The sequence below is a fragment of the Solea solea genome, chromosome 18 (genome assembly GCF_958295425.1).
Source record: "Solea solea chromosome 18, fSolSol10.1, whole genome shotgun sequence".
Taxonomy (NCBI): domain Eukaryota; kingdom Metazoa; phylum Chordata; class Actinopteri; order Pleuronectiformes; family Soleidae; genus Solea; species Solea solea.
The window spans coordinates 16,867,036-16,894,177 of record NC_081151.1 but is presented as its reverse complement, the minus strand read 5'-3'; the positions used below and the strand labels follow the sequence as shown (position 1 = coordinate 16,894,177).

The 27,142-nt window shown below is 40.9% G+C and overlaps 1 protein-coding gene across 5 annotated transcripts in view; it reads left to right on the top strand.

Moving 5' to 3' along the window:
- The first annotated feature begins 251 nt into the window (after positions 1-251).
- actn1 (actinin, alpha 1) overlaps positions 252-27,142 on the top strand; it is a 65,638-nt gene continuing 38,747 nt past the window's right edge. For 2 of the 5 annotated variants that reach the window (XM_058614556.1, XM_058614560.1), the window contains exon 1: positions 255-578. In XM_058614556.1, coding sequence (XP_058470539.1) covers positions 477-578 — 102 coding nt within the window. In that variant the 5' untranslated portion in view covers positions 255-476. Of the gene's footprint in view, positions 579-27,142 lie in introns of all 5 variants that reach the window. The other 3 variants (XM_058614558.1, XM_058614557.1, XM_058614555.1) reach the window with 3 other exon arrangements.

The following is a 27,142-nucleotide window of genomic DNA, read 5'->3' as shown; positions in this document are numbered from 1 at the left end:
CAGGCGATCAACCTTTGATACAAAGCCTTGGCCACTGACGGCTCAACCAGCCAATCAGCTCCAGGAGGGGGGCGGGTCCTGCGGCGTGGAGACGTCCAATCGGATTCCTCCCTCCCACCCCTTCGGTTATCGATTCAATTTGTCTGAATCGCAAAGTTTTTTTGCGTCTGTCTGTCGCTGCTCGACATTTTAGACCTGCCCACAGAGAGAGAGAGAGCGAGAGAGAGAGAGAGAGAGAGCGAGGGAGGGTGGACCGTTAATTTCATCCACACTCACTCACTCACTCACGCGCCGTGTCTCCGTGTTGAATGCGTGGAGGAGGAGGAGAGCGAGCGGCAGACTGAGCTGATACGCTGCTTTACAAACATCACCTCGCAGACGAACCGGGGGACGTCCGCCTATATAATTAATATAAATACACTCAGACATATATAGAGACACTATAAATATAATATAAAGCTTCATAAACGCGCAACATGGAGCAAGAATATGACGGAGACATTGTTTACATGCAGCAGGAGGATGACTGGGACCGGGATCTGCTCTTGGATCCAGCCTGGGAGAAGCAGCAGAGGAAGGTGAGTGACTTCCTCCTTCTCCTTCTTCTTCTTCTTCTGTTTGTTCTTTATCGGTGTGAAAGTGTCTCCAACAACAACAACAACAACAACTACACTCTTCGGCTACGCCAAATCACCAAGATTAGCCTCTTAATGATCAGTATTGTTAATCAAACATCGATGACTTTGACAGCAGCTGTGTCGCTTCAGCTTCGTTACGATCACCTGTGCACTTCTTCCCACGCAAACACACACACACACACACACTTTTCCATGTTGCAGCAACACGAAACTGCGCTAAGTTTTTCACACTTTTCCGCTCATATCCTGTACCGTGTTATGAAATATCCTGTAGCCAAGCTTCAGCGATTACAGGCGGGAGGAGGAGAAGGAGGAGGAGGAGGGGAAGATGAAGGGGGTGAAGTAAAAATCAATTAAAAAGTGGACAGGACGCGTCCAAACACTTCCAGCGCAACAGATGTCAACCACACGCTTGTCTGCGTATGGTGTGTGTGTGTGTTCTTGTATCTGTTAGCTCTTGAGGACCCGGCATAAACAGATACCTTTTCAGGACCAGTTGTTCTCATGGAGGACCAAATTCTGGTCCTACTAATGGGACAGGTCAAGCTTAGGGCCAATATTTGAATTGTGATTATGTCATGATGTTAACTAGTTATGGTTAAAGTTTGGTCAAATGATGTCCAAATGAGTGGAAGTCAAGTGTCCTTGTGTGGTTTCTTGTATTTGTTACCTCTTTAGGACCTGGTATAAACACATACACCTTGTCAGGACCAGTAGTTCTCACAGGGACCAAAACCTGCTCTGACTAATGACACGGAACCTCATATCTGAGGGACTGTTTAAGTTTAGGGTTAAGATTAGTGTTAGGCATTAACTGGTTAGAAGTAAAGTTGTGTAAACGAATGGAAGTCAATGCAGTGTCCCATTTAGAACATTTTCTGGCATAAACACCTGTCTTGGGACCTGTAGTCCTCATAGGGACCAAAACCTGGTCCTACTGATGAGGCAGAACCTCATATCTGAGGAACTGGTTGAGGGTAGTGTTAGGCATTACCTGGTTATGGTTAGGGTTAGAGGTAAAGCTTTGTAAATGAATGGAAGAGTCAATGCTTTGTTCTATTTGGTACCTCTTTAGAAGGTTTTCTGGCATAAACACTAAACACACGCTAAGATTTGAAATGTGATTAGGTTAAGGTTATTAACTGGTTACGCTTGAAGCTTTGTTGAAGAATGAATGGAAGTCAATGCAGTGTCCTACAAGAACACTGTGTGTGTGTGTGTGTGTGTGACCTCCTTTCATCTGTTTAATGATGTGACATGGATTAGTGGCACGCGTGTGTGATAGTTTTATGCCCAAATCTGCTCCTGTTTCAGTGTTTCGTGCTACTATCTTGGAGCAAATATTCAGAATCGGGTTTGTTTGTGAACTTCTCCTTTAATTGCTACACATACGGCTGCTTTATTTTGACCACATGGACGACGTTACGTGGTGCGTAAAGAGCTGTAACACATCCATATATTGTCCCCAACAAGCCCAGATCTTCTCCACGCGTCTCACAGCTGCTGCTCCTTTTTTTTTTTTCCTTCTCCACACACAGTATGAATGGTCTGTTTCGAGAAGGGGTGCTACTTTTTTTTTTTTTTTCCCTCCCTCCACTACTCCCCATACTTTTTTCTCCACTGAGGAAAGAAAAAGGGGAAGAAAAAGTGCTGTGGAATCTGAGTAAGCGCTGTGGTTTGGGCTGGGCTTGCATGGGAGCAAGCGTGCCCAAAAATGGTAATAATCAGCCCCTGCTTGCTCGCTTCTGCTGTTGGAAAACTTTATCCCCAACTTTCTCTCTTGTGCCGCTGAAGCTATGCGCTCCCAGTTTCCTGGATTATGTCATCGGCAGGCTGCTACCGGTGGAAAGCAAATTAGGGGAAATAAAGGAAAGGTATACAGATCTTAGGTCAGGTGTGAGCAGCAGACTGCTCCTACAGTTCTGCTGGCTTTTCAGCGCACGGACGCTGCAAGGTTTGCACAGATCTGAGGGGAAACTTTGCCGCCTGATATTTGAGTTCGCACATCATCCAATCCAGCCTGACAGGAAATGCTTTTCCTCCACATGTCTGCATTTTTAAAATGGTCTTTGATGTTGTTCTCACAACAAGGGCTGGGCAATCATTCAATAACAAAGCTTCAGATGTTGGTCGGGAATTTGTGTCTGATCCCAGGACCACATAACACAAGTCTGATTTGAAAATCAGGGATGACCGGAGTCAAAACAATGTCAAAAAATCTTGTAATCTGAACATAGCCACTGATCTCATCCTTCGCAGGACTGTTTTATTCATCTGTCCCTCACAGTTCAGCGGAGAGGACGTCGCAGAAATCTTTATATCATAGACACATCCAGGCTAATGGGACAAATGGGACTCGGCCTCAGGGAAGCATTAACTGTCACACCCATGCCACCAGATTATTAGGAAGCCTTTTATTTTTTATCTCTCTATTAAGAAAAACCTTGTTAATATTAACATCTGTATGATTCTGATGTGCTTGGTGTTTGAACAACATCCTGGAGGGGCTTAATTCGCCTGTTAGATGCTGTCTGCTGCATTTACACAAGCATTAAACGACAAAAGAAATGCTAGAGAGACAAGAAGGAAACGGTAACAGATGGCCGTTGGCGTCTTCTTGCTAGTAAAGTGCAGACTGCATTCAGCAGTCGGCAATCAAGGGCATCTAACTGGAGTTATAATGGCTCACGATTGTTCAGTCTCCCAGCTGAACTTCCCTTTGTGACGCGCTGCTTCTCTAAAGCCCGAACATCCTTCATTCACATGTCGTGAAGCGATAATTGGGAAGCAAATGTTTTACCACATATGTGACGGCACACATATCACAGTTGAGTGTTTGTGGTTCTTTTGAACTTCAGATACAGGGTTTCTCCGCTTCAGACATTATAATACGTTTAATTACTTGTGAAATAAATTGCAATTCTGGAGTAAAGACTGACAACATTCTTTGATGATAAATATGGCTCAGTTATGCATCAGAACAGGGGTGTCAAACTCATTTTTGTTCAGGGGCCACATACAGCACAATTTGATCTCAAGGGGGCCGGACCAGTAAAAATAGTAAAATAATAGCATAATAACCTATGAACAACAAGAACTCCTTTGTTTTTTCTCCTTTGTTTTACATTTAATGAAGGATAATTTTACAAAACATGAAATTTCTTGAGAAATATAAGTGCAATTTCAACAATATCATGCCTAAATTTACTATTTACACAGCACAATGGATCTATAAAGACACAAACATTTAGTCACGGGTAGCTGGAGCATTTGACATTACGTTTAGATTAGTGTGAAATTTTAACAAATTCATATTGTGGGCCAGATTGGACCCTCTGGCGGGCCAGTTCTGGCCCCCGGGCCGTATGTTTGACACCCCTGCATCAGAACCACAGTTGGCATAACTCCTCCTCAAACGCTGTAATGACATAAAAAACATCTTTATCAATGGTTTATCCATTCACTTGTGAGTAACCGCACCTTCTTCTATATCACTGCTTTTGGTTTGCTAGCTAGCCGAGATGTATTTTTCCCAAAAATATGAAATGAGGCTGCAGTACCACTGATGGAGACAGAGAGCAGGACTGTAGCTAAATCAGCCCTGTGTTTGTGTACAGTATGTCGTTAATCTGTGATTAAAATGGTGAAACTGAGACATAACTCCTTCAGCAGACTCACAAACACACTTAAGACCGGGAAATAAACGTCACTTTTGGGGACTTTCAGTCTTTTGTCCCCACTAAAGTGAGTAGACCAGGATGTGGGTATGTTCAGGTCCTCCAGTGAACACACCCCTAGCGTCTCAGAGCAGAAAATGTTTATGAACTTTACATGATTTAAAACCTAGCAAGCAATGAACAATGAAGCAAGAATTTGAACACTTTACATGCTCTTAAAATGTCTAAAAGTCTCTTAATGTGGAATTAACTGAATTGAAACTCATCCCAATAGTGTTCTGTCTGATCCTCCGCTTCTGGAAATCCTACTTTTATGGCCTGGTCCGACTATTAACCACTTCCGTCAATAAAGTACGATCAAAGATCACATGCACTCCTTTGTGTTTTGAAAACTGAAGCCACAGAATCTCATACATAAAAAAAATAAAAAAAAATCATTTTTGGGACGTTGTGCCGCATTGTCCCTCCTTTACATTCCCAGGTCCCAGCCCTGTTGTTATTTTAGCCAACGTATTGTAATAGTTCCTGATATTTTAGAAGTCTCCTCGCTCAACATTGGAGAAGAATGTTGTTTATTTCCATCTGCTTTAACTCCTCTACAGTTTGGCAATACTTTTGAAGTTGCTGGGCCCAATAATCCGACTATTGACAGATAATGGTGTTGACATGAGTTGTTAAATGAACATTCGATTCATAATCCTGTTTACTTGTTACAGATGATTGTCTGATTATAACTCGATACTTTCTGTCTGCTGCTGAAAAAATTCCAATCGGGTCTATAATCTGATTAAATTGTCTTTACAGCTTAATCAGATTATATACATAATGTAACTAATATCAATCTACCCCACCAGATTATTGCCTATTCAGAGTATGACCTCAGTCAGGTTAAGATAATCAGAAAATGCTAATTGCCTGGCAGTACCCGATTCAGAATATTGTCTTAATCTGGTTATTATCAGAATATTATTATTAAGGCTGCAAACATTAACTGGTTAATAGATTGTGAATATATTACTTAATTAAACTATTTTGATAATCAATTCATCGGTTTAATAAGCTCCAAAAACACCAATCAACATTTCCTGACATTTCATGGACCAAACAATGAATTGTGAATATAATCAACAGATTAATCCGGTATATAATAATTGTAAGTCGTAGCCCTAATTATTATTCAAAGTTAGAGGTGTTCAGGGTGCGGAGTGAGCATAAAAGAGGGTCTATTCTTCCTGTTACAAGGGATTCTGTAACGCTAAATAGTATCAGTAGTGCCGCTTTGAAACAATCAAAAGTAGACTACCATATTCCGCAGGTGAAGATGTTTTTTTTGGCCAGGCCTATTTTGCAATACACTTTGGCGCTTGCAAACCCAGCATGTCAGGGAGTGCTTTAAATATTTTGAGTCCAATGCAAGTCTTAACCTGAGCCCCAGGTATAAAGGTGCTGGTATCCTCTTATCTTGGAATCTCAATGTCTCTGCAGACCCAGGTGTCTCAGCCTCACTGCTCCTTAAAGCTGCAGCTCCCACATTTTCATGCCACATGGGACTTTGTTTATATATTTCCATTACAGCACACCACTGACAAATAAACACACACCTCAGGCTTGTTTTTCAGTTGTTGTTGTTGTTTGCTTAAATAGCTGGAAGGAGGAGTTCAGGTATGAACTGCTGTAATTTGTCCAGGTTTGTCCTTATAAGGATAAAAGCTGCAGCACCTTCGATCCGGCCCTGCCTGTAAATCCACCTCCCACTTCCTATCTCCCACACCCCAACCTCTGTATTCCCAAACACTCCCAACCCACACCCACATTCCCCTGCTGCGACTGAACAAGCCAGGTCACAGATAACATCAATGATCTGTTCGCTTCTGCCCAAAAAACAAAAGTGATGTCTTTTAGTCTAAGCATAATAAGATCTGACAAACATGGTCTGTGCAGCTTCTTTTTAAGTTTTACATATTTTAAATATCACAAGAACTTAGGCATCAGGATGAAGTAACTGAGGGTGCAAATTTCTTTTCCACTTAAAAACATAAAATTTGACTTGGAATACCGTCAGAAAAACTAAATACCAAAATGAGTTATTAAAGTTGACAAAAAGAACATAAATGATGCAGAGCACTGAATTTTGTTTTCATTTAATAATTTTCTGATGGAAAACTTGTCACTTTTTTAACGATTTGTAACTAAAGATTTTTTTCATAATTGATGATTTCCATGTTTAATCAATTAGTTATTAGTAATCATTACTAACAATTAGTTACGAATATTGATTGCCATAGACCAATTAATCACTTTTAATGATTTATTTGTTATATGAAGCAAATAAACCAGAAAATATTGACATTTAGGAAGTTGAAAAGTCAGAAAACTTTGAACGCTTAAAACTAGAAAACACTTCAAGTCATGTGTATCCCAGCAAGTAATTATGTTGTAGTTGATATATTTGACATAAATGGAGGGAGCAAATAAATTGGAATTGAGATATAACCTGACTGAGTTTGTTGCTTTTAGTGTTATCAAGGTCTGTGTCTTTGGCTGTAGCATGTGATGAGCAATACATTTGTACGATTCATGATACGAGGCCTCATTATTTCTGCCCACATTTCTGCAGAGAACTTGTCCCAAAGTGTGTGTGACACGTATGCCTGAAAGTGCCCAGTAGCAAATCAGTCATCCCTCCTTTGACTTGACTAATCAGCGTTCCCTGGGCAGCAGGCGTCCAAGAACAGCATCCTGACCTACATCTAGACCGCGTCCCATTTCCCTGCTTCTGGAGAAACTATTTGGTCGAACTGCCAAAAGGCTAATCATCAGGAACAAGGACAAGCCTGCTTTTGTTTTTTTGTGTTCAGGAATGATCAAATTACAGTGCAGACAGGTTTCAGGAAACTGACTCAGTGCATGTTTCATTTCAAGAAAGAAAACCAAAAAGAGTGTCAGCTCGCACCTTTTCCGAAATGCTTTTTGTCTTCGGATTCCTCTGCTCATATCAAGCACCTTGCACAAGCACTGTATTAACAAAGGGCGTAGAGCATCACAGACCGCCAGTGACAAAGCATGGAATGTCTAAAGAGTGAATCCCCCTCCCCTCATTTTTCTCTATGGCAGGTGGCTCTGATCTCAGCCCTGATGAAAGCATTCTGTGCTGCTTCTCTCTGCATTAAACATGAGCACACAGGAGAGTCGGGTCTTGTCTGGCTGCCTCATGTTAGTTAATGTAACCCAGAACCCAGGCTGGACAGAAAATTTGCCGTGGAGTCTGGACTTTCTCACCCAGACCAGCTCAAAAGTTGCTTTTGCAAGCTACAGTACCACATTTCTGCATGTCATCCCCCATTCAAACTAATAGGACTGGATGCAGTCAAATAGTGTAGGTTCAAACAGCTGGCTGGCCTGGCTCTGATCACCTACCATTGGCCACAGTGGTGTGCAAGGACTCTTTGCAGATGAATGCAAATGGAGTCAAGTTGGTAAAGCGCGGTAATTATAATGTGAGGAAGTCTGCCGGTACCCAAACGTAAAACCCATCCATCGCCCAAAAGTATCTGTGTCCTGTTACAAGGGATTCTTTTTTGTCTGGAGACACATGACACAGAAAGTATGACTAGGCCTTAACACTGCACTCACAGTGGCCATCACTTTAACGCCTGGCTGCGAGCATGCTTGGTGGTTTGGAAATTTGCAGAGCAGCGTCTTATCATGGCTGACCTGGTGGCAAGAGTTGATGTTGTAGTGTCTAATATTCTTGGATACGCTCTGTCCAACAAAACCACATTGTCTGCAAGCTCTGTTTGAAAGGTGTGGTGTTTGAGCTTAAATGCATATCATGATTTGATTGACCGTGTTAGCACTGAAGGAAGACACTGCTCCTGGCTAAGAAATATCGTAGCATACAACTCCCTGTCAAAATGGATTTGCACAGATCAACCAGGCAAGATGTAACATGCCCGTCAGCGAGCTTTAGAGTTGCGACTTTAGACAAAGCCAGTCTAGGTTTTACCTTAGTATTAAATGCAAAGCCAAGCTGACACAGGATGCATTAATTACAAACACAAACGTCATGGTTTAAACTACTCATCTAGTACTCCATGTGCAAATAGAGAAAGTATATTTTCTGTTCATATAACTGTCCAGAACTATTCAGGATGAATAACTAAACGGGTGAGCTCATGTCTCAGAGGGAACCCCGGTCTGACTCAAAGAAGTTTTAGGGAAATGAGCAGCTTTGTGTCTGAGCCTCCGCGAGAGACCGCTCACTATTTGTTTCCCAGCTACTCAGTCATCTGTCTGAGTGGCTGCTGCTCCCAGTGAAATAGGATGACGTCAGGAAATTGAAAGATATCCTTGTAGAAGTCTGGTAGTCTGGTAGTCCTGCGTCCGCTTGCTGTCCAGTTTAACTCAGCTGGGCAATAAATCCCAACTGGGGCTCCCCAGTGAGCCAATCATCCGCTACGGTCACACTGTCATGGCCCATTCTCGTTTGTCCTGATTGATGGGGTCAAACAGTGACACCCTGGCTGAGAGCATCACTCGCCTCAACACGGGAAGTTTTATGTGTATGCTCCTGGCTCAGCCTGGTGGGTGCAGTTAAAGGTGGATTCCCCCCTTCTTTTAAATTGTCCACTGAAGATGCAGTTTGTTTGTTGAGATACTGAGATACTGTTATGAATATGTATGAACGTGTCAGTGTGTGTGGATCTAACCCTGACCCCTCTGTGGATCGGTTAACCACAAAAATGCCACCCGACAGTGAAAGCAAGGTACATCAGCGATCAAATGGGGCTTTGTCAACTGGTCTTAAATACCCAGATGTATAAAATTATCAAATTTAATTCCACAATTGTTAACACAACAAAGTTGAGGTCAGCATTGTGTGTTTTCTTTTGAGATTCTTATCTTGGAACTGATCATTTTCTAACCACTTCTGCTCCCTTTTAGCCTTTTCCCCTGTGCCTGTATTATGCAAACCCTGGCTGAACACGGGTCAGTTTGATTGAGCATATCTCATAATTAAAAGAAACATCTTGTGATCTGCTGCTAATGACGAGCTATTATTCTGGAGGAAACTGTCTTCTCTTTATGGCCCGAAGCTGCTGGCTGATGTATGATATGGCGGAGGATACTGACCTGTATCTAATGACTCTTACATAACCTGACTCTCCGTCTCAGGGAAGCGGTATTGTTCTCCCGTGAGGTGTATACTGTGGCTGTTGTTGGAGAACTGGTGGCAGTGTTTGTTTACCCAGGAAAAGTCTATGTGACAGCTGACCAAGATTGATCCGTTGAGTTGTTTAGTTACACACTAGTCAGACTACTCGGTGTTAACAGTACCATTAGGTTTGTTGACGTGCTGGAAACATGGGTTACTATTTTGGTGCAGACTGGAATACACTATGTTAGGTGGATTGTGTTGATGTTACCAACACAAGGCTTTGGGTGAAATCAACAGCTATTGGAATATTAGCAATTATGAGTATTGTTTCCCCAAATGAACCGGACTTTCAAACTAGAAGAAGGGCTGGCGTGAATACGACTTAAATGTCTGCAAAAATAATCAGCCTCAGTGTACTTTTTTACTATTAGCTTATTACCTCACCCCATGGATGGGAGTGACGTATTGCTTTTAGGGGCTCCGTGTGTCTGTCTGTTTGTGTTTCCGCACCTGCCAATATGACCAACGGAGGCTTGTTGCGTGAATGGGGTGAAGTCTGCCAATCTCTGATTGCCTTGTGTTAGCATGTCATGTAATTAGGCACAGCTATGCCCAATTATAGCCTCATTGAGCTTCTAGGATGGTTGGATGAAATCACATTTACAGCTAGATTGTATTAAACAGAACTTGTTGAAATGATGGATCATTTATTTGATTAATTGTGCCGAGTCGTTATTAGCTATTATAGCAGCTCAGCCTCAAACTTCCGCTACTGAGGTTTCTGACTCCGGATGACCTGGTTGACGCACTTTGCCTTGGCGATCGCTCTTTTGAACTCTGATTGAATGTCCACGCTGTTCGTTTCGTTGCAATATATTGGTTTTATTGCTGTGCGTTTCTTTGCATAATGAAATTCCATCAAACAATCCAAAACCATTCACGAGTAGCGCCTCCGCGGTACAGCGGTCGAAAACCGTTTGCCCTTCCAGTTCACAAACCTGACAATGACAGTGATAATGCCACCTATATACACCTGAGTTCCCCCTTCTGAGAGCACAGCGACCCCACACACACATAGAGTGAATTACACCAAACCCTCATACCACAATCAAACACATTCGGCTTCTATATTAGCAATGAATCATGTTCTATCAAATTAAGATAATAATTAGTGGGCTGTTTTGCTCACACTGTTTTACTATGTATCCTTTTTTAGCCTGTTGATTAAAAAAACCTTTCTCCGTTGACTGGACCCCGAACATTTCTTGGTCTGGAAAACATTTTCGTGATTGTTGTTGCAGTTCTCGTCTCCCGAACACTTTCTCTCGTATCTGTTTCAAAGAAGTGAAAGCTTATTATTATTCGTCATCAGGCTGAATACTGTATATTGTTTTAGAATTCGCTGTTTGAAAAGTCAGTTGTGAACAATTACAACGCTCTTATCTCAGCAGCTCCCAAATACCACAGCCCTGATGCTGGAGCTCCAAATTTAGAAATGTATACAGAAATCAACTCGGTAGTTATAGGTAAATAAAACCACTTCAAGTTCATGTTCAGCAGATTTATAACCTATTTTGGGTCTGGAATGTGTTTGACAGCCCCGCTTCTACTATAAATAATCATCAAACTGCATAGATGGGAGTTACGTGTTGTGTCTGCAACACTGAAACCTCTTTCTTCACATCCAACATTGGGGTCAAGGTGCATTTCCTGTGGAGCAAAGAATGCAAATCAAAAAACCTGCTCCATCTTTGGCCACGTCTGGAACCACTACTTACTCACGGTCACATGTATCCAATAGTGTTCAACCCGGAGGGGGTTTATGTGCAATCTGTCTGCATGTTTCCGAGGAATTTTGCCGCACCACATTGGAAGGAATCGGATGTAGGTCGGTGGGCCTTTTCTTCACTAATGCTATTAATCAAACCACATGCGTTCTTAAGTATGCACACTGTAAAACCTCTCTTTGAAGCTGAGGGGGTTCATACAGTATTTGGAGAGTCTATGAACATGTGAGTGCATTAGCCGAAAGCCTCCTCTCTGAAACAGCTGTGGTGCGTCTCATTTAAGTGAAAGCAGCTTTGGGTAAACAGATACCTGGGTAAAAGCAGGCAGCAGGCACACATTTCCATTCAGTAGCTGTGTGGGTGGAGCTGCAAGGGAAGAAAGAAGAGGAGGGAAGAGTCAGCGAGTGGAAGAAGGAGTTCAGACAGAGGGGCTTTCAGGTCCTTGCACAAAGGGAGCGTGTTCAGGAGGAGCCATCTTTTGTCACTTTGTCAACCTGAAGTCAATTATTTATCCCAACGAGCCACCATAGTGTAGGAGGTATCAGATGACTCTTGAAGGGCGTTTCCCCTTTGCAACATACCTGGTCTGTCATTACCAGTGCTGTGCAAGTAAATATAATCAATTATATATATATAATTCATTTAAAAATACTTGTTTTCCTCTGGCAGGGATTAGATGAGAAGACAGATACAACTCTCATATTTGTCTTTCCAGTACAGTATAAGGATATAGAGCCTGAGGTTGTTAGCTTAGCTTTGCTAGAAAGACTGGAAACAAAGAAAAACATCTAGTCAAAGGTAAACAGTATACACTAACTAACTCATACTTGTATAGCATTATATTCTGTTACTCGCAAAAACACATGATAATAAATTGGCCAGAAGCTTTACACAAGTTGGTTGACAACACTTGCGGGAACAGAAAATGATAGCCTAGCTAATTGCAATTAGCTAGTCTTACATTAGCCTCAGTGGCTGCATGTAGCTCATAATTTACAATACAAATTCATTACCTTTCTCTAAAATTAGCATACAAGCTAGCGTCTTCTACTGTATTATGCAGGACACAAAGTTTCAGCCCATATGCTAAGCTAACATGTTCTGAACCAGTTTATCCAATAAAAACATCAATACCAAACAGTTTTGGTATCATTTTTCCCCCCAAATTTTAATCCTTAAACTCTTTTATATATATTTTTTAACATAGGTCTTCCACCATAGTTTTTTCCATGGATTTTGCCTCAATAAAGTGTGATTTTTATTTCTTTGTTTCATAATTTGTGCGTGCAGCCTTCATTACTCACAGCAGACTCCCTTCTGTTTGCTGCTGTTAGCCGGAAACTTATCAACACATCATTTCCCATGTGGGTTTTTTCACTGACACTGTCACTGACACTGCAGTGCATAGAACTGCAAAAGCTATGATGACATGGACTCAGTGAAAGTTAAAACACAATTTAAACACTGTTTTAAAAGTCTCTAAATTGAAATCTTACTTTTACGAGTCAGAAATAGACCTTAGAATTCACGATCGAACTTCAAATGATAGAAGTATGATACATTTTCTTGTCCACCAGCTTTTACATCTTCTCCTTTTGCTGTTTTCCAGCACCATAGTATGACTCAAGGGTGGCCGTGATTTAGAGTAAAAAAAAAGTCCTTGCTTTGGCTCTAGCCTTAGCAAAGTTTAAAATCTCCTTTAGGTCTAATCAGGAAGTACATCTTCCTCTGCACACAGGGCAATGCGTCACTATTATTTGCTCTCTGTGTGATAAATAGGCTATTGCAGCATTTAAACAAGGGAGGCAGGATGTTTCATTGGGTTTATTTACATTGTGGGCAATTAAGTCTAATTCAGAGGTAGGTGAATCAACCTTCCAGGTGGCCGCTTATGGAGCTTTTCCATGATACAGTTGTAGCACTACTCTGCTCTACTCTACTGAGTTTGGTATCAGGCTCACGTTGTTTTCTATTACTATAGTACTTCCTCAATGTGGGCGGGGTCATCCGAGCACGCCTGCACAAAACTGGTGATGAGCAAAGCGGTTCTTTTCGGTGTACTGAATCATTAGAATCAATTCAAAACGATTGGCTCACCGAATCGTTCAGTACTTCCTTCCAGTGACACTCTCCGGCCAATCAGTGGCCAGCAGTCTGTCAACTTCACACTTTAGTAATGGCTCAGCTCACTTGGAACCTCGACAGAGCAGGTACCAGGAAAAGCACCAGGTACCAGGTATTGCAGAGTAGGGCTGAGCTGAGCCGAATAGTACTAGAACTGCGCAAGGCAAAAGCGCCATTAGAAAGGAGTGATGCCAGGCTGTATGGAAAAGGGGGTGAATCCAATGTTTCTGTGAACTGAGTTTGATGGAAATAAATCAGTTCATCAATCTGTGTCAGAAAGTCCTTGAGAAGAGAGTTTTCAGATGACAATCAAGGCCACGGGCAATTCCGTCTGCCGCACTTTTCTAAAGTGGGACTAGTAGCCTATTGAACGTCTGAATTTCAATCAGTGGCTTTGATTGATCGTCTGGTCCACTGGCGCTCAGTTAGAGTTGACTCCCTGCAGGCGAGTTGCGTGATGTGCTGATGACTCTGATGACACAGAACAATCAAATCAAATTCTGACCGACATTTCTCCCGCTCCCCTGCGTTACCTCATTTGCAAAAGTAAACAAGCAGCCGCACTGAAGTGCTCACGGCAGATCGCATTACAAGTTGCATCACGCAGCCCCACCCCTTGTAATTCAGGACAAGAGGAAAGCCTGTGTGCACCTTGTTGGTGTGCAGTGGAGAGCCCTCGGTGGAGTGGTTTGAGCCGTGTGAAGTGCTGGCAGGTGCTGCGGCTGGTGGACGGACAACAGAGGGGGGGGGGGGGGAGACTGAAACAGCAACGCCGCCTGTCACAGCTGATTGTGCAGTTCCTTTAGAGCTGCGGTCACACAGTAAATACCGAATATCAAAGGTTGTGAGGAACTCTGCTGAGTACGGATTTCGGTGCGTGTCCTCCTGAACTTATGGTCCTCTTTCTCTGACTTTGCCATGAACCATGTCTTCCCTTTTCACTCGTCATAATTACAACCTCTGCGACCTTTCACTGATCCAGCTCCGGAAAGCCAGAAGAGAAACACAGCAGCCCACAAGAGTTTTCTTTGCCCTACAGAAAATACAGTTCCCATTAAAGAGCTGGTTTTATGTTATTGTTGTTGGTCCAACTGGGCTGCTGGCTCCATTTGGGTAAAGCTATTCACGTTTAAATTGAACACGCTGAAACCTGGCGTACTGTGCTAAAGTCGTAGGCTGCCATTAGATTTGTTATTATCCAATAAATACAAGAAACACTCGTCTGTGAGGGTTTATTACACCAGGTTTATTCTTTACATGCTCAAGCATTACATACATATTGTCACATGACACTTTTGCACGGCACTGTTTATTATACTATATATAATATATACCGTTTGTATATATTATTTATTTAATCTTAAAACTATCCATACTATGTCACACTGAGACACTGTATGTAATACATGCTAGGGCCAATAATTATTATTATTAGAAGCACAACTAGAAAGTGTATTATATCATCAATGACGCCAACATTCCTGTAGCTAAGCCAACAAAAAGGAACCCAAAATTAAATCCATGAAATCCTTATATTCATTTAAATCAAAAACAAATTAAGAAAGCAATGTTGTGGATCTGCAACCAAATTTCCTTTTTCCAAGGGGATGAAAAAGTGTGTTATTATTCGAAAATATAGATGTGGTGCTACAGATATCATCCAAACACTATTTTATTCTTCATCATTATAGAATTATTTTGACTGAAGTGAAGGATGCAGCTCTTCTGTTTATTTTGGGGGATCGTTCGTGCTGGTGGATTATATTTCGAGCAGAAAGTATGGAAAATAATTGTTGTTATAGGTGTGAGACGCTGCAGATTATTTACCGTAGATGCTGTTTGGTTTTTCTTGTACAGCAGGAAAGAGAGTGAGATGGTCGTGTATAACCTCAGTGAAGAGAAAAGGTGGAGACCGACTTTCATTTCAGGTTTATTTACTGAACTGAAAATCTCTGTTTCACTTACACGTGGAAGTGATGAGCTGGAAGCTTCGTTCTGTGTGTTTGTGCCTCAGAAAATTCCCACAGTAAACAATTCGGAGGCCAACGACCCTCACGCACACAATGTCCTTTTCTGAATATGACCATATGCATAACATCCATGGAGGTAAATATATATAAACTAAATGTTTAAAGTTCATTTTTGCAGCTACCAAATCACCACAAACAGTGCTTGAATTTCATTACTCCCCACGTTACAAGTCAATAATTGTTGCCAATTTAGAATCTGCTTCATTTTCATTTGCAGAAAAGTGCTTTTTTAAGTTTATAAGCAACGCTTAAAACAAGATGATATAATGGAGATGATTCAATGATAGCCCTATATCCATACAGGCACAGAAGGAAACCTAAATTATCTTTCTTATTTATGGCTTTTATTTATGCATTTCATGGCTCCCAAAACGCCATTTCCAGGTGGATAAAAAATAAAGATTGTTTCTGTGTTATTTAAAGTCAGAATTAGCAGCGAAATACTACACTATACTATACTATAATACTATACTCTTACACCCTTTGTTTTAGGGTGTAAGAGTCTCATAATACACACAAACAACATATTTGACAAGATAGAATATAATCTAAATAATCAGATTGACAATCTCCACCGGTGTAGTTGTCAACATTGCAGAGAGAGAGAGAGAAAAAAAGGGGGAAATAAACGACTTCAGGATGATGTGGTTAGAAAAAGTGCAAGTGAGATGTGAAAAGGAAATTCATAGAGTTCATGCTCACTCCACCTGCTCCTGACATCTGGAGGAAGCTGCAGTGAGTGAGCAAACATCAGTTGAGGTTTTCAGGCTTCACTCTTAGCAAATACGTGTAGTGGAACCTTTAATAGAGCAGACGCTCTGTTCACACTCACCTGTTTACCATGTGTGAAGTGGAGTAATGTGGGTGTAATCACCGAAACAGAAAGGGTTTGTTTATTTCTGTCGTGACGGGAACACTTGCTGGCGTCTCCAGCTCAGTGGACAGAAATGCAGTGGCCTGTGCTGGACACATGCAACTGCAAGTTGATGTGTTGAAAGTGTCTTTTGTCCGAGTGCAGCGTTGGCTCCGCCCCTGCTCAGCATTTCTCCGAGTCAGGTGACGGTCAGCATGTGGGAAAAAAGAAAAAAACGCTGCAGCGGCACAAAAACAGCGTGGCGAGCGGGGCGGGACGCACACTTCCCGTCACATGACCGCTGCAGTTATGCACACAAGCGCTGACTCATGACTACTGTGTTATGACTCAGGTGAAATGGGCAACTATACTTCCCGTCACACCAAGGTTATAATAGTTTAGGATTCCATTAGTTTTAGTTGTGACTTTTTGTTTTTTAAGAGTGGGTTTGCTAGTTTTTATTTTCCTGTAAATGCTTAGTTTTAGTTTTTATTAGTTTTAGTGTTTGTGTGCCAACTAAAAGTGCTCGTTTTGACATGGAACGATGCATATTTCGCAATAACAACATATCTATGACGCTAAATAAATCTACTAATGGCAGAATCAGAGAAGTAAATTGAAAACTAAGTAAAAACCAAGGTTATAATAGTTTTGGATTTCATCATTTTTAGTTTTGACTTGTTTTTTAAGAGCGGATTTGCTAGTTTTTATTTGTTTGAGTGTTTTAGTGTGCCAGTTTAGAGGAAAAAAAACAATATGAGCTCAAAATTCTAACACAATAATGACAATATTGTTGTGTCATGATATCAGTAAAGATATTCATGATCATATTCCACAGAACTTCCAAGTAAAAGTGCTTGTTTTGACATGGAACAATGCATATTTCACAATAACAACATATCTATGACGCTAAATAAATCTACTAATGGCAAAAATGGAGAAGTAAATTGAAAACTAAGTAAAAACCAAGGTTATAACAGTTTTGGATTTCATCATTTTTAGTTTTGACTTGTTGTTTTTTAAGGGCGGATTTGCTATTTTTTATTTTCCTGTAAATGCTTAGTTTTAGTTTTTATTAGTTTTAGTGTTTCAGTGTGCCAGTTTAGAGGAAAAAAAACAATATGAGCTCAAAATTCTAACACAATAATGACAATATTGTTGTGTCATGATATCAGTAGAGATATTCATGATCATATTCCATAGAACTTCCAAGTAAAAGGGCTTGTTTTGAAATGGAACGATGCATATTTCTCAATAACAACATATCTATGACGCTAAATAAATCTACTAATAGCAAAATGAAAAGTAAATTGAAAATAAAGTAAAAACCAAGGTTATAAAAGTTTTGGATTTCATCATTTTTAATTTTGACTTGTTTTTTAAGAGCGGATTTGCTAGTATTTATTAGTTTTCGTGTTTTAGTATGCCATTTTAGAGGAAAAAAACAATATGAGCTCAAAATTCTAACACAATTACAATATTGTTGTCATGATATCAGTAGAGATATTCATGATCATATTCCACAGAACTTCCAAGTAAAAGGGCTTGTTTTGACATGGAACGATGCATATTTCACAATAACAACATATCTATGACGCTAAATAAATCTACTAATGGCAAAAGTGGAGAAGTAAATTGAAAAAGAAGTAAAAACTACTGTGGAATTAAGACACCAAACAAGCTTTTATGTTATATTTAATGTTAATAATTTGATTTGATGCTGCTGCTGCAGCTCCATTTGAATGGCATCTGCTCGGGGATTTGCATCCAATTTGTGTGCCGTGAGATCGGCGAGAGCGATGCGTCTTATCAAAGTGCGTCACCCCGTTGACAGAACACGGGACAAATGTGTCGCCCTCAGCAGCTATGCTCGTCTGAAACCACTCAAATGATCAATCGATCATCAAAATAGTTGATTAATTTAGTTGAATTGAATAATGTGTGTGTGTGTGTGTTTTTCTAGATGCTTCTAAAGTGAAAATAGTCAAATGAGTTTTCTGTTATGTTGCTGTGTTCATTTACATTTATTGTCATGTCAGCAGCACGTTAGAGCTCTAATTTACCTTCTTTATGCCCCGTTGGGCTGTTAAATTCATTATTATGACACCATCACACTGTGAGCTAAGTTATAAAAGTTGCGCAGTAAAATGCACGATATTTACATGCAAACTGTGGCGTGCACCGTAGAAATGGAGACAAGAAAAGGTGTATTACAGTGCTACAGTAAATATAAAGTTCCTTTTTTAGGGAAAGAGTTGTTTTTTTTTAGTTTATTGAGCAAAAACTACGTGAACTGGATGTTTCTGTGGTTGTAACCTCGTCTGCGTGTGTGTGTGTATACATATTGAACCCCCCACCGAGAGATCGATGAGTTGTGGACGTGGGTTTTAAGAGCTTTAGGCGCAGCAAAGCTGTTTGTTTGTGGGTCTCCCAGGCTTTTTTCTTTTTTTTTTTGGTCGTCACGGCAACCGCCCAGCGTTCGCTGCTCTGCGGCATTTCCACAGACGAGCCGCTCTCTTTGTCAGACGATCTCGTCTGAGGAAAAGAGCTATTACCACACTTTGACTTCTCATTGTAACACACACGCACACACAGACACACACATGAATATGCAGCAGAGCCGCTCTGGGCCACCAGAGAGTAAATATCAGTCAACTCTGGTCACAATGGCTGCTTTTCTTTGTGGAGCTGCACTTTTTTGGCTCCATCAGCATGTGCTCAGACTGTGGAGTGTGTGTGTGTGTGTGTGTGTGTGTGTGTGTGTGTGAAGGTTGTGCATGTGTGGATTTGTGCATACTCGTCAGCCTGTGTGTTTTTCGGCGTTAGCATTTTTTTATTTTATTTATTTTTTTGTCTCGTTTGATACACCAGCATTGACGCTCCTGCAGGGGGAATTTTTCCTCATGTGCACTCGCGCTCGTGCACATGCATGTGCTGAGGCAGCAGCCAAGGCGGTAGATAAGTGTAATGGGACGACTGTGCTGACTCAGCCGTTTTTTTGTAGTAACAGTGTGTTGTCGTGCCAGCTCGGATGAATGCTGCACCTGAGAGACTGTAACACTCCATCACAGCTGCAAAGCTGGAGGGAAGACTCCTTCCTCCACTCTCTCTGTTTGTGTTTATGCGTGTACTTGTGTTTGTTATCATATTTGTACCATTATATTGTCATATAATTTTAGAAAAATAATATTTTTCCTTTCCTTTACGGTCCACTGTATAAGAGTTGGTGACATCTAATTATTAGAATGCCTCTATAAAGCAAGACCCTTATATATATATATATATATATATATATATATATATATATATATATATGTATATATATATATATATATATAAATAAAAGCCTCTTTTGGGGCAGAAGAAGCTGGAGAAAGAAATGAATGTGGAAGAAAGAAAAAGAAACTGAGGTTCAACCTGAGGGGGGAAAAGGAGAGAAGCCATAATACTGGGATTATACACACACACACACACACACACACACACACACACACAGACTCCAAAAACACCAAACGATGCTGAAGCTGCCGGGCAGATGTGGTGTGTGTGTGTGTGTGTGTGTGTGTGTGTAGTCAGACTGTATCCTCCAGTGAGCTTTAAAGGAAGGAGACTGAGTGGGATGAATAGTGACCTCTGACCTGCTCAGCGTACTCCCCTTGCTCATTGGCAGTTCCCTCGACTTCTGTCCTTCCTCTGTTGCGGAGAGAGCGCGAGAGAGCGTTGGGACGGCTGCAGCTGAGGAGAGAGACCGAGGCTAACCCCCCCACCCCCCCATCTTTCCATCAGTTTCAGATGGATCGTATTGTTCCTGTGTGTGACTCACTCTCTCACTCACTTTGAGCTGGGTGGATGAAGCGGTGGTGCCTTTTATGGGGCTTTGTCCTGCTGATCATGCCTGAGGTGTAAAGGTCTGCAGCGTTGAGGTTCTTTTGTAGATTCTGTCGACTCTCGGCATCAAAGAGTCCGAAAATACAACTGAAACAAGATCAGTCCGAGAGCACAGAGCTTCATCAAGGCTTAAACACCTTGTCACCTGGGTTTTACATACCAGCACCTGAATTTTTTGATCCACTGGATCCATCTGTATACTGTAGAACTTTACCTGCTTATAGTTATTACCATCTTACATTAACATGACAAAATTCATCCTGATCTCAAATTCAGATGGAACGTGCATACTAGAGCTGCAACTAAAGATTATTTTCATAATCGATTAATCTGTCGATTATTTTCTCGATTAATCGTTTGGTGTTCAGAATATCAGAAAACCTTAAAAAATGTTGACCGGTGTTCGTCAAACCTGGAAATGATGATGTTCTCAAATGTCTTGTTTTGTCCACGAACCAAAATGATTGACTTTTAAGGATTAATTTTTTTATCCAGAGCAAAGAAATTAAGAAAATATTCACATTTAAGAAGCTTAAACAATTGGAAATCATGTTTTAATCATGAAAAAAGCATCAAAATAGTAGCCGATTAATTTAGGACTTTCCGAGCAAACAAACTAGGATTCGATTTAGAAGGGCTGGTGTGAATGCACCCCTAATCTCTCTACCTAGTCCTTGGTCTGTCCCAAGCTCCTCCCAGTTGGACATACCAGTTGGAGACCCCTGCCACCCTTCTGAGAGAACCCATTTCGGCCGCTTGTACCTGTGATCTTCAGTTATGACCCATCACTCATGACCATAGGTGAGGGTAAGAACGAAGATTGACCAGTAGATTGGGAGCTTTGCTATGGTTCAGCTCCCTTTTTGTCACAATGGTGCAGTTGAGTGAACGCAATACAGCACAAACCATATTATATTCAAAAATGTGATTTTGGTATCGTTGTTTTACTTCCGTTGTAAGAGATAGGGGTGTTTTTCTAGTGAGGAGATGCTTTCAAAAATTTCGTGGGAACATAGATGCGTGATCTCCTACCAATCACAAAAACAATTCAGATTGATCTCTCAAAAACAGATGAAGACATAACCTCCCTGTGAAGGAACATTTTAACAGTTATGACAGTGGTCAGCAACTGGTGGCCCATGGGCCAAATCTGGTCCTCCAGCATCACGTTCGCTAATCTTTGCAAACGACAGTTTCAGAGCCTTTATTCTGAAAGAAATATGGACTGAAAGAGAACTCAAAGAGATTATGTTGCTAGAATTGACAATGAACTGACATGTTTGGTTTGAAAAATTTAAATTAAACACCGCTGTAAAATAACTAGCATATGTTTTTCCTCAAAGACGAAAATTGTCCCAAATTGAAATGATGTTCAATAATAATTATCAGTATCAAAAAGGGAAAATATAGTTTAAGGGCTTTAAATTCTCCATATCTCACACGCAATAGTGTCTTAAGAGTCTTTGTTACATGTTGGTGATTAAAGACAACGTCCACATTATCACGACACGAGCAGAAGTCCTTGGCACATTTCTTTTACTTTTTTAAAACCAATACATTTACTAAATGAGTCTTTTTTTGTGTACAATAATTGATAGTTTAGATTAGAAGATGATGAAGAAGGCCAAACTGAGTTATGGTAATATTTTTCCTTTAGACGACAGTCAACATTTCTCACTGAGTTCATTGTTCTCTTGATTGTCGTCAGTGCTCAGTGCTTCCTCTGTCTGTTGTGGGCAAGTGTAGGCTTTCAGTAGGAGCCTGTTTCCATCTTACTTTTGGAAAATGCAGCATACAGTGCATGGGTTCAAGTTTCAAGAAATGTCAAGGGGTTTTTCTCCACGGATTCTCCACTGATCTGGTGATTTAAATCAAATAAATCTTAAAATGTATTATATCACAGTCTAGACATAATATGTAGCGCTGGAGGCTTGGTTGCTCTTTTCACTGCTAGATTATGGATGTGGTTAAGTCCAGAGAATGTATTTCTACCATTTCAAATCAATTGATAATTACAGTGTCGCCATAAATGTCGAATAATGAAATGATTTTTTTTGCTCGTGGGTGAAAGTTGAAACCAGTTAATTGTGATTTTTAAACTTCTCAACTGGCAGAAAACAACAAATGTGAGGTAAAAAAAAAAAATTCAAAGCCATTATGTCTATCAAGTTTCAGTGTGCGTTTGCACCATGCAAAAAACATTGCGTCAATATAATGTGTTGAACTTTTGTTATGAGTTTATTGTTATTGAAGATAATTATACTGGAATGATTATTTGTATGGTTTTAGTGCCCAGCCTCGCAGACTCCATCTATTATGAGGCAATTTATACTTTGGCAGAACAAAGTCAAATTGAATAGTGTTACGTCCAGCGCAGTCAATTTGACCACAGTTCAGCTCAGAATTCCATTGGCTATGCTCGTGAATGCAGAGATCGTGATAAATCCACTGAAATGAAGTCATTTTGACCTGAAATATTATTTTTCGATTGTAAAGTAACACTCCAGTTTTTTCTCTGTGGTACGCGGCACCAGTGGTTTCCTGTGGTGCCTCACAGCACAAAGGTTCTTGTTGCAAATTTCAGTTGCATCCACAACCACACCAATCATCGTGGCCTACTTGAAGTAGAGTTGTTCCGATTCCGATACCAGTATCGGAAATGTCTCCGATACTGCTGAAAATGTTGGCATCGGTATCGGTGAGTACTGGAGTCCATGCACCAATCCGATACCACGTAATTTATTAGAGCTCCGTTAGCTCTGACACGGTTCTTCTTCGCCACTCTTGAACAAGTTGCGCTGTGCTGTTTTAGAGGTGAGAAGGTGTGAAGAAGAACTGAGCACCCGACACCTGTAGACAAGGAGCTAACGTTAGCTCATCATGTCGGCGGTTTGGCAGTATTTACCAGTTAGCTCCATAGCTCATTTTTTTTAAACACACTGGTATCGGTATCAGTACTCTGTATCGACCAATACCCACAGCACAAGTATCGGAATCGGTATCGGGAGGGACAAAATGGTGTCGGAACATCTCTAACTTGAAGATACTGAGGGGCTAACAGCTACACAATACCTGTGAAGATAGAGTGACTTCTTGAGTGGCTTGTATGCTACTTTGCTTTGTTGTGTTTGGAAAAGTCTATAAAGAAAGAAAACATGACTGTGGAGGACTCCTGAGACATGAGTAGAGGACAGTTTGGTGTCCGTGGCTCAGTGGTAGCTTCACCTTGTATTTTAGAAGTTGAGGCAGCACATCTGAACTTGTTAAATGGGACTTTCCATGCTGAATTTGTAATCTGGATCAGATCCGGGTGAAACTTAGTTTGATGATGGAGTGTCTGATCCATTTTATTCAAATCTTTTGACAGAGATTTGACAGATTCTTACCAACATTTAATGGGAACATTAAATTCCTGTAGACAGGAAGTTGATAACATTGGTAGAGGAAATAATAAGACAATCCAGACTTTCTGTCGGGAGGTTGTGAGTCGTCCCATATGGTCCCAAAATTGTAAGTCTGCTATCGGGTTATAATCATGACCTTAGCTGTGAATTTTAGTGTAAATAGTTGTTTTTCAACAGACAACAAAGGAGGAAGTCCAGCAGCTCTTATTTCCCTACTCAGTTTTTGGCTGTTCGTGTCAACAAGACGGCAAGCTTTGTATGTGAGTGTTTGTCTTGACTTCCATCGGATATTTACACCGATCACATGGGGGACAATGTTTTTCTGTCGCCCAATCGTTTGACTGTTGTTGATGGAGCTGCTCTACCTCTGGTACCGCAAGGGAAGTGTGCCAAAGAATGGAACGATCGCGGCTTGTTATTTCGCCACTATTCCTAATGGAAACGTCAACAAATACATACCATACTGTACCAAACCAAACTGGTTCCCCTCAGTGTCCTGAGTCTTGAGTCTTGAGTCTGAGTCTGAGCACACAGACACACAGCTCTACCATCAGATATTTACAGGCCTTGCATCAGATCACTGTTTGCTTCTCTTGCCTCCCACTCAACTGCAGAGATGGACTTGTTTGAGTGTCTCTGTTTTGCAGATGCACAGAGCCTCAGTGCAGCTGTCTGCTGAGTGTCCACACAGCAGTTTGGCTCGTCCCTCGTGTCCGCTCCAACCACTCTGAATTTCAGAATGAAGAGTTGGCTCTTATTACCCCCTGCTTTGCCTCCGAGAAACTCCGAGAAACTCTGCCAGGCCTGTGTCCACTCTGATTCATCTCCCAATTATATTTTCTGGATAACACTTAGGATGACATTTTATTTTAGGGTGTAATGCAAGTCTTTCACTGATATCTGATTTTGGTTAAATGAATGGGCCATCGATCTTTATTTCTCTCCATGATTGCCTTGTTGTCATCAACCGCTTTCAGGTGATTCAGGAAATTTTACTGATCGTCATGGCAACATTGACAAATTCCAGATGGAACATTTGAATACACGTTTTGTGTCTGTTGAATACAAATGCTCACCACACACACATTCCTGTCTCTTGTTAGATTTAATCCAAGAACAGAATCTTTGAACGTTAATGAACATGAATGAACGTCTTTACGCAAAGTATGTAAGTTTCAAGTGGCAACCAAATGGAACGTCAACCATTGTGGTCGTTTTTAAGTCACAATATTTGCCATTTGTCCACCACCGTCTTGTTTTTTTGAAGCCAGAGGAAACTGTTTTTTGATGAGAATGGTAATGTGAGTGATTCGAGAACCAGGACATCAGCTGTCAATCACAGTATAGCCACGCCCCCAATACATGCCCTGTGTATGGTCTATTTTACCCTAAATGGGGGTCATAATTTAAAAAATGGTCGTAATTTTGGACTGAAGCTACCAATTTAGGGTTTCTCTTCAGAGAAATGTTAACTGATGTTAGAAATCAAACAACAAGTTTCCTTTTCATTGACTTATATACAGTCTTTCTTTTCTCCCCCCGATGAGCATCCAAAATAACACAGATTTCAGGCTTTGGTTTCAGATTTTGGTAATGTAAGAATATTGGATCATGTTTATAGTAGCCTACAGTGGACGTGTTAAATAAAACTTGACAATTCATCACAGATAATAAGCAATGCGGCTAGACTCTCCTGATTTCCATTCCTTTAAAGGTTAGCACTGTCGAGGTGACCTCGTCATTCATCAAACGGCACAAATGATGATGCTGTAGATTTATGGAAATGTAGCCCTGAAAGTGAATCCATACATCACAATCTTTCTATGCATGTGCATTTTTTACTGTTCTCTGCACTAGTCAAATTTGATGGTAAAGTTCAAACATCCAGAATAGTCTGTGAAGTATGATACCGATTATAAGATTGACCCCCCCCCTCCCCATTCCTGCATCTGTTTTGGGGGGAAAAGAATACACTGATCCCGCTGAGATATTGTTTATTCAAGACAATCGTCATCATTGAAGTTTTCCCTGTTGTTTAAATGCAACATGAAAACCGTGAATATCCTTCACTGTGTCATTACTGTATTTGTCACAGGCTCACACTCTCTCCTGTCAGACTCTCGAGAATTCAGAATCATTTGCAAACAGTCGCCTTGAGCTCATTGTCCGTGGCAGCTGCTACTCTCATCTGTTTGACAGATTGTTTTTCTCGCTAATTTCTGCAGTAGAGGTGTCGGGATCGCTGTCAGTCACTGCAGCGAAACCAAGTGCGTTAGGGAACTACGGTGGCCTGCATGCCAGAAAGGAAGGCATTCAAACATTAAACATACAAAATGCACACTGTGGCTGCTCTGGCAGGATATTCAACTCTACAAACAAATCCTTCTAAATGACACAAGTAAAACAACAGCCCCTTTCCCAGAAACATTTATTACCAGGAACTTATTTACCTGGGAAAAATAATTCCCGGTAATGTGTGTGGTTCGCAAATAAACAATCCTATTTTCCTCTCGGAGTTTCTCACCCCAAACGCAGCCTTGTCGCTGCCTTCTCTCTCAACAAAGGAGATATAAAATCACCAGATTCCTCTGTTAAATTATGAGATTTTAGACATTTCCTTCGCTAAATGTTGGAGATTAACCCACATTTTCAGTATTGTTAAGTCTTTTTAACTGATCTATGGTTCGGCATTGTTCGGTTTGATTCTTGTGCCTCTTCCTGCGACGGCACTCTGACCAATCAGTGCACGGCGGTCTGATTGGCACTTTCCTTAAATGCCTAATTGAATGTTTCTTATCTTTTGTTCCTGAGTGCAATAAGCATTTGGATTTGTGAAATTTTTTTAATTCTAAGCAAAAAAAAATCGGGATTCACATTTTTTCCAGAATCGTGAAGCCCTAGCGTTTGGTTTGCGTTTCCAATGCACCTCAAAGTTCCGGAAAACGACAACCCCCTCCTCAGCAAATACAGGGTCCACTTGTTGTATGTCCTTTTCTTTTGCTCGATATTTTTGAAATGACCAATAGCGAAATATTATTTCTTCATTTTCTTGTTTAAAGCTGGGTTGCAGCCTTTAAACAGCCAGCTTAAACAACTGCAAAATGTGTTCCCCCAATCAGCGTTCTTTATCGCAAAGCCCCGCCCCTCTAGACTTTCCTGGTAATCTGAAAAGTCCTCCGTTGCGAGAAGTTACTTGGGGTCGAGGGAAAGTTTTCCCCCCGTTAATTTTGGTGAGAATGTGCAGAGGTTTTTCAAAAAAGTTTTTCTAAATGACAAAAGTTCCTGCGGTGGAAAAGGGGCTAATGTGGGATTTGCTCTCTGGGGCCCCCTACAGTCGTGAAGTATGCAAACATCATGTTTTTGTTGAGTTCCATCGTGCCAATGCAGGTGATGCAGACATACTCAGGCTCTGACATTGCCAATCACCCTGTTGTAAGTTGATGTAGCATCAAAATGATCTTTGAAGGTTACAATCCTTCATTGTGTCGCTTTGACACAACTTTTCATGAGTTTCCTCACACAGTATTTGTGCTATATTGTGCTAAATTAGAAAACTTCTTCTTTAGTAACATTCTTTTTTGGG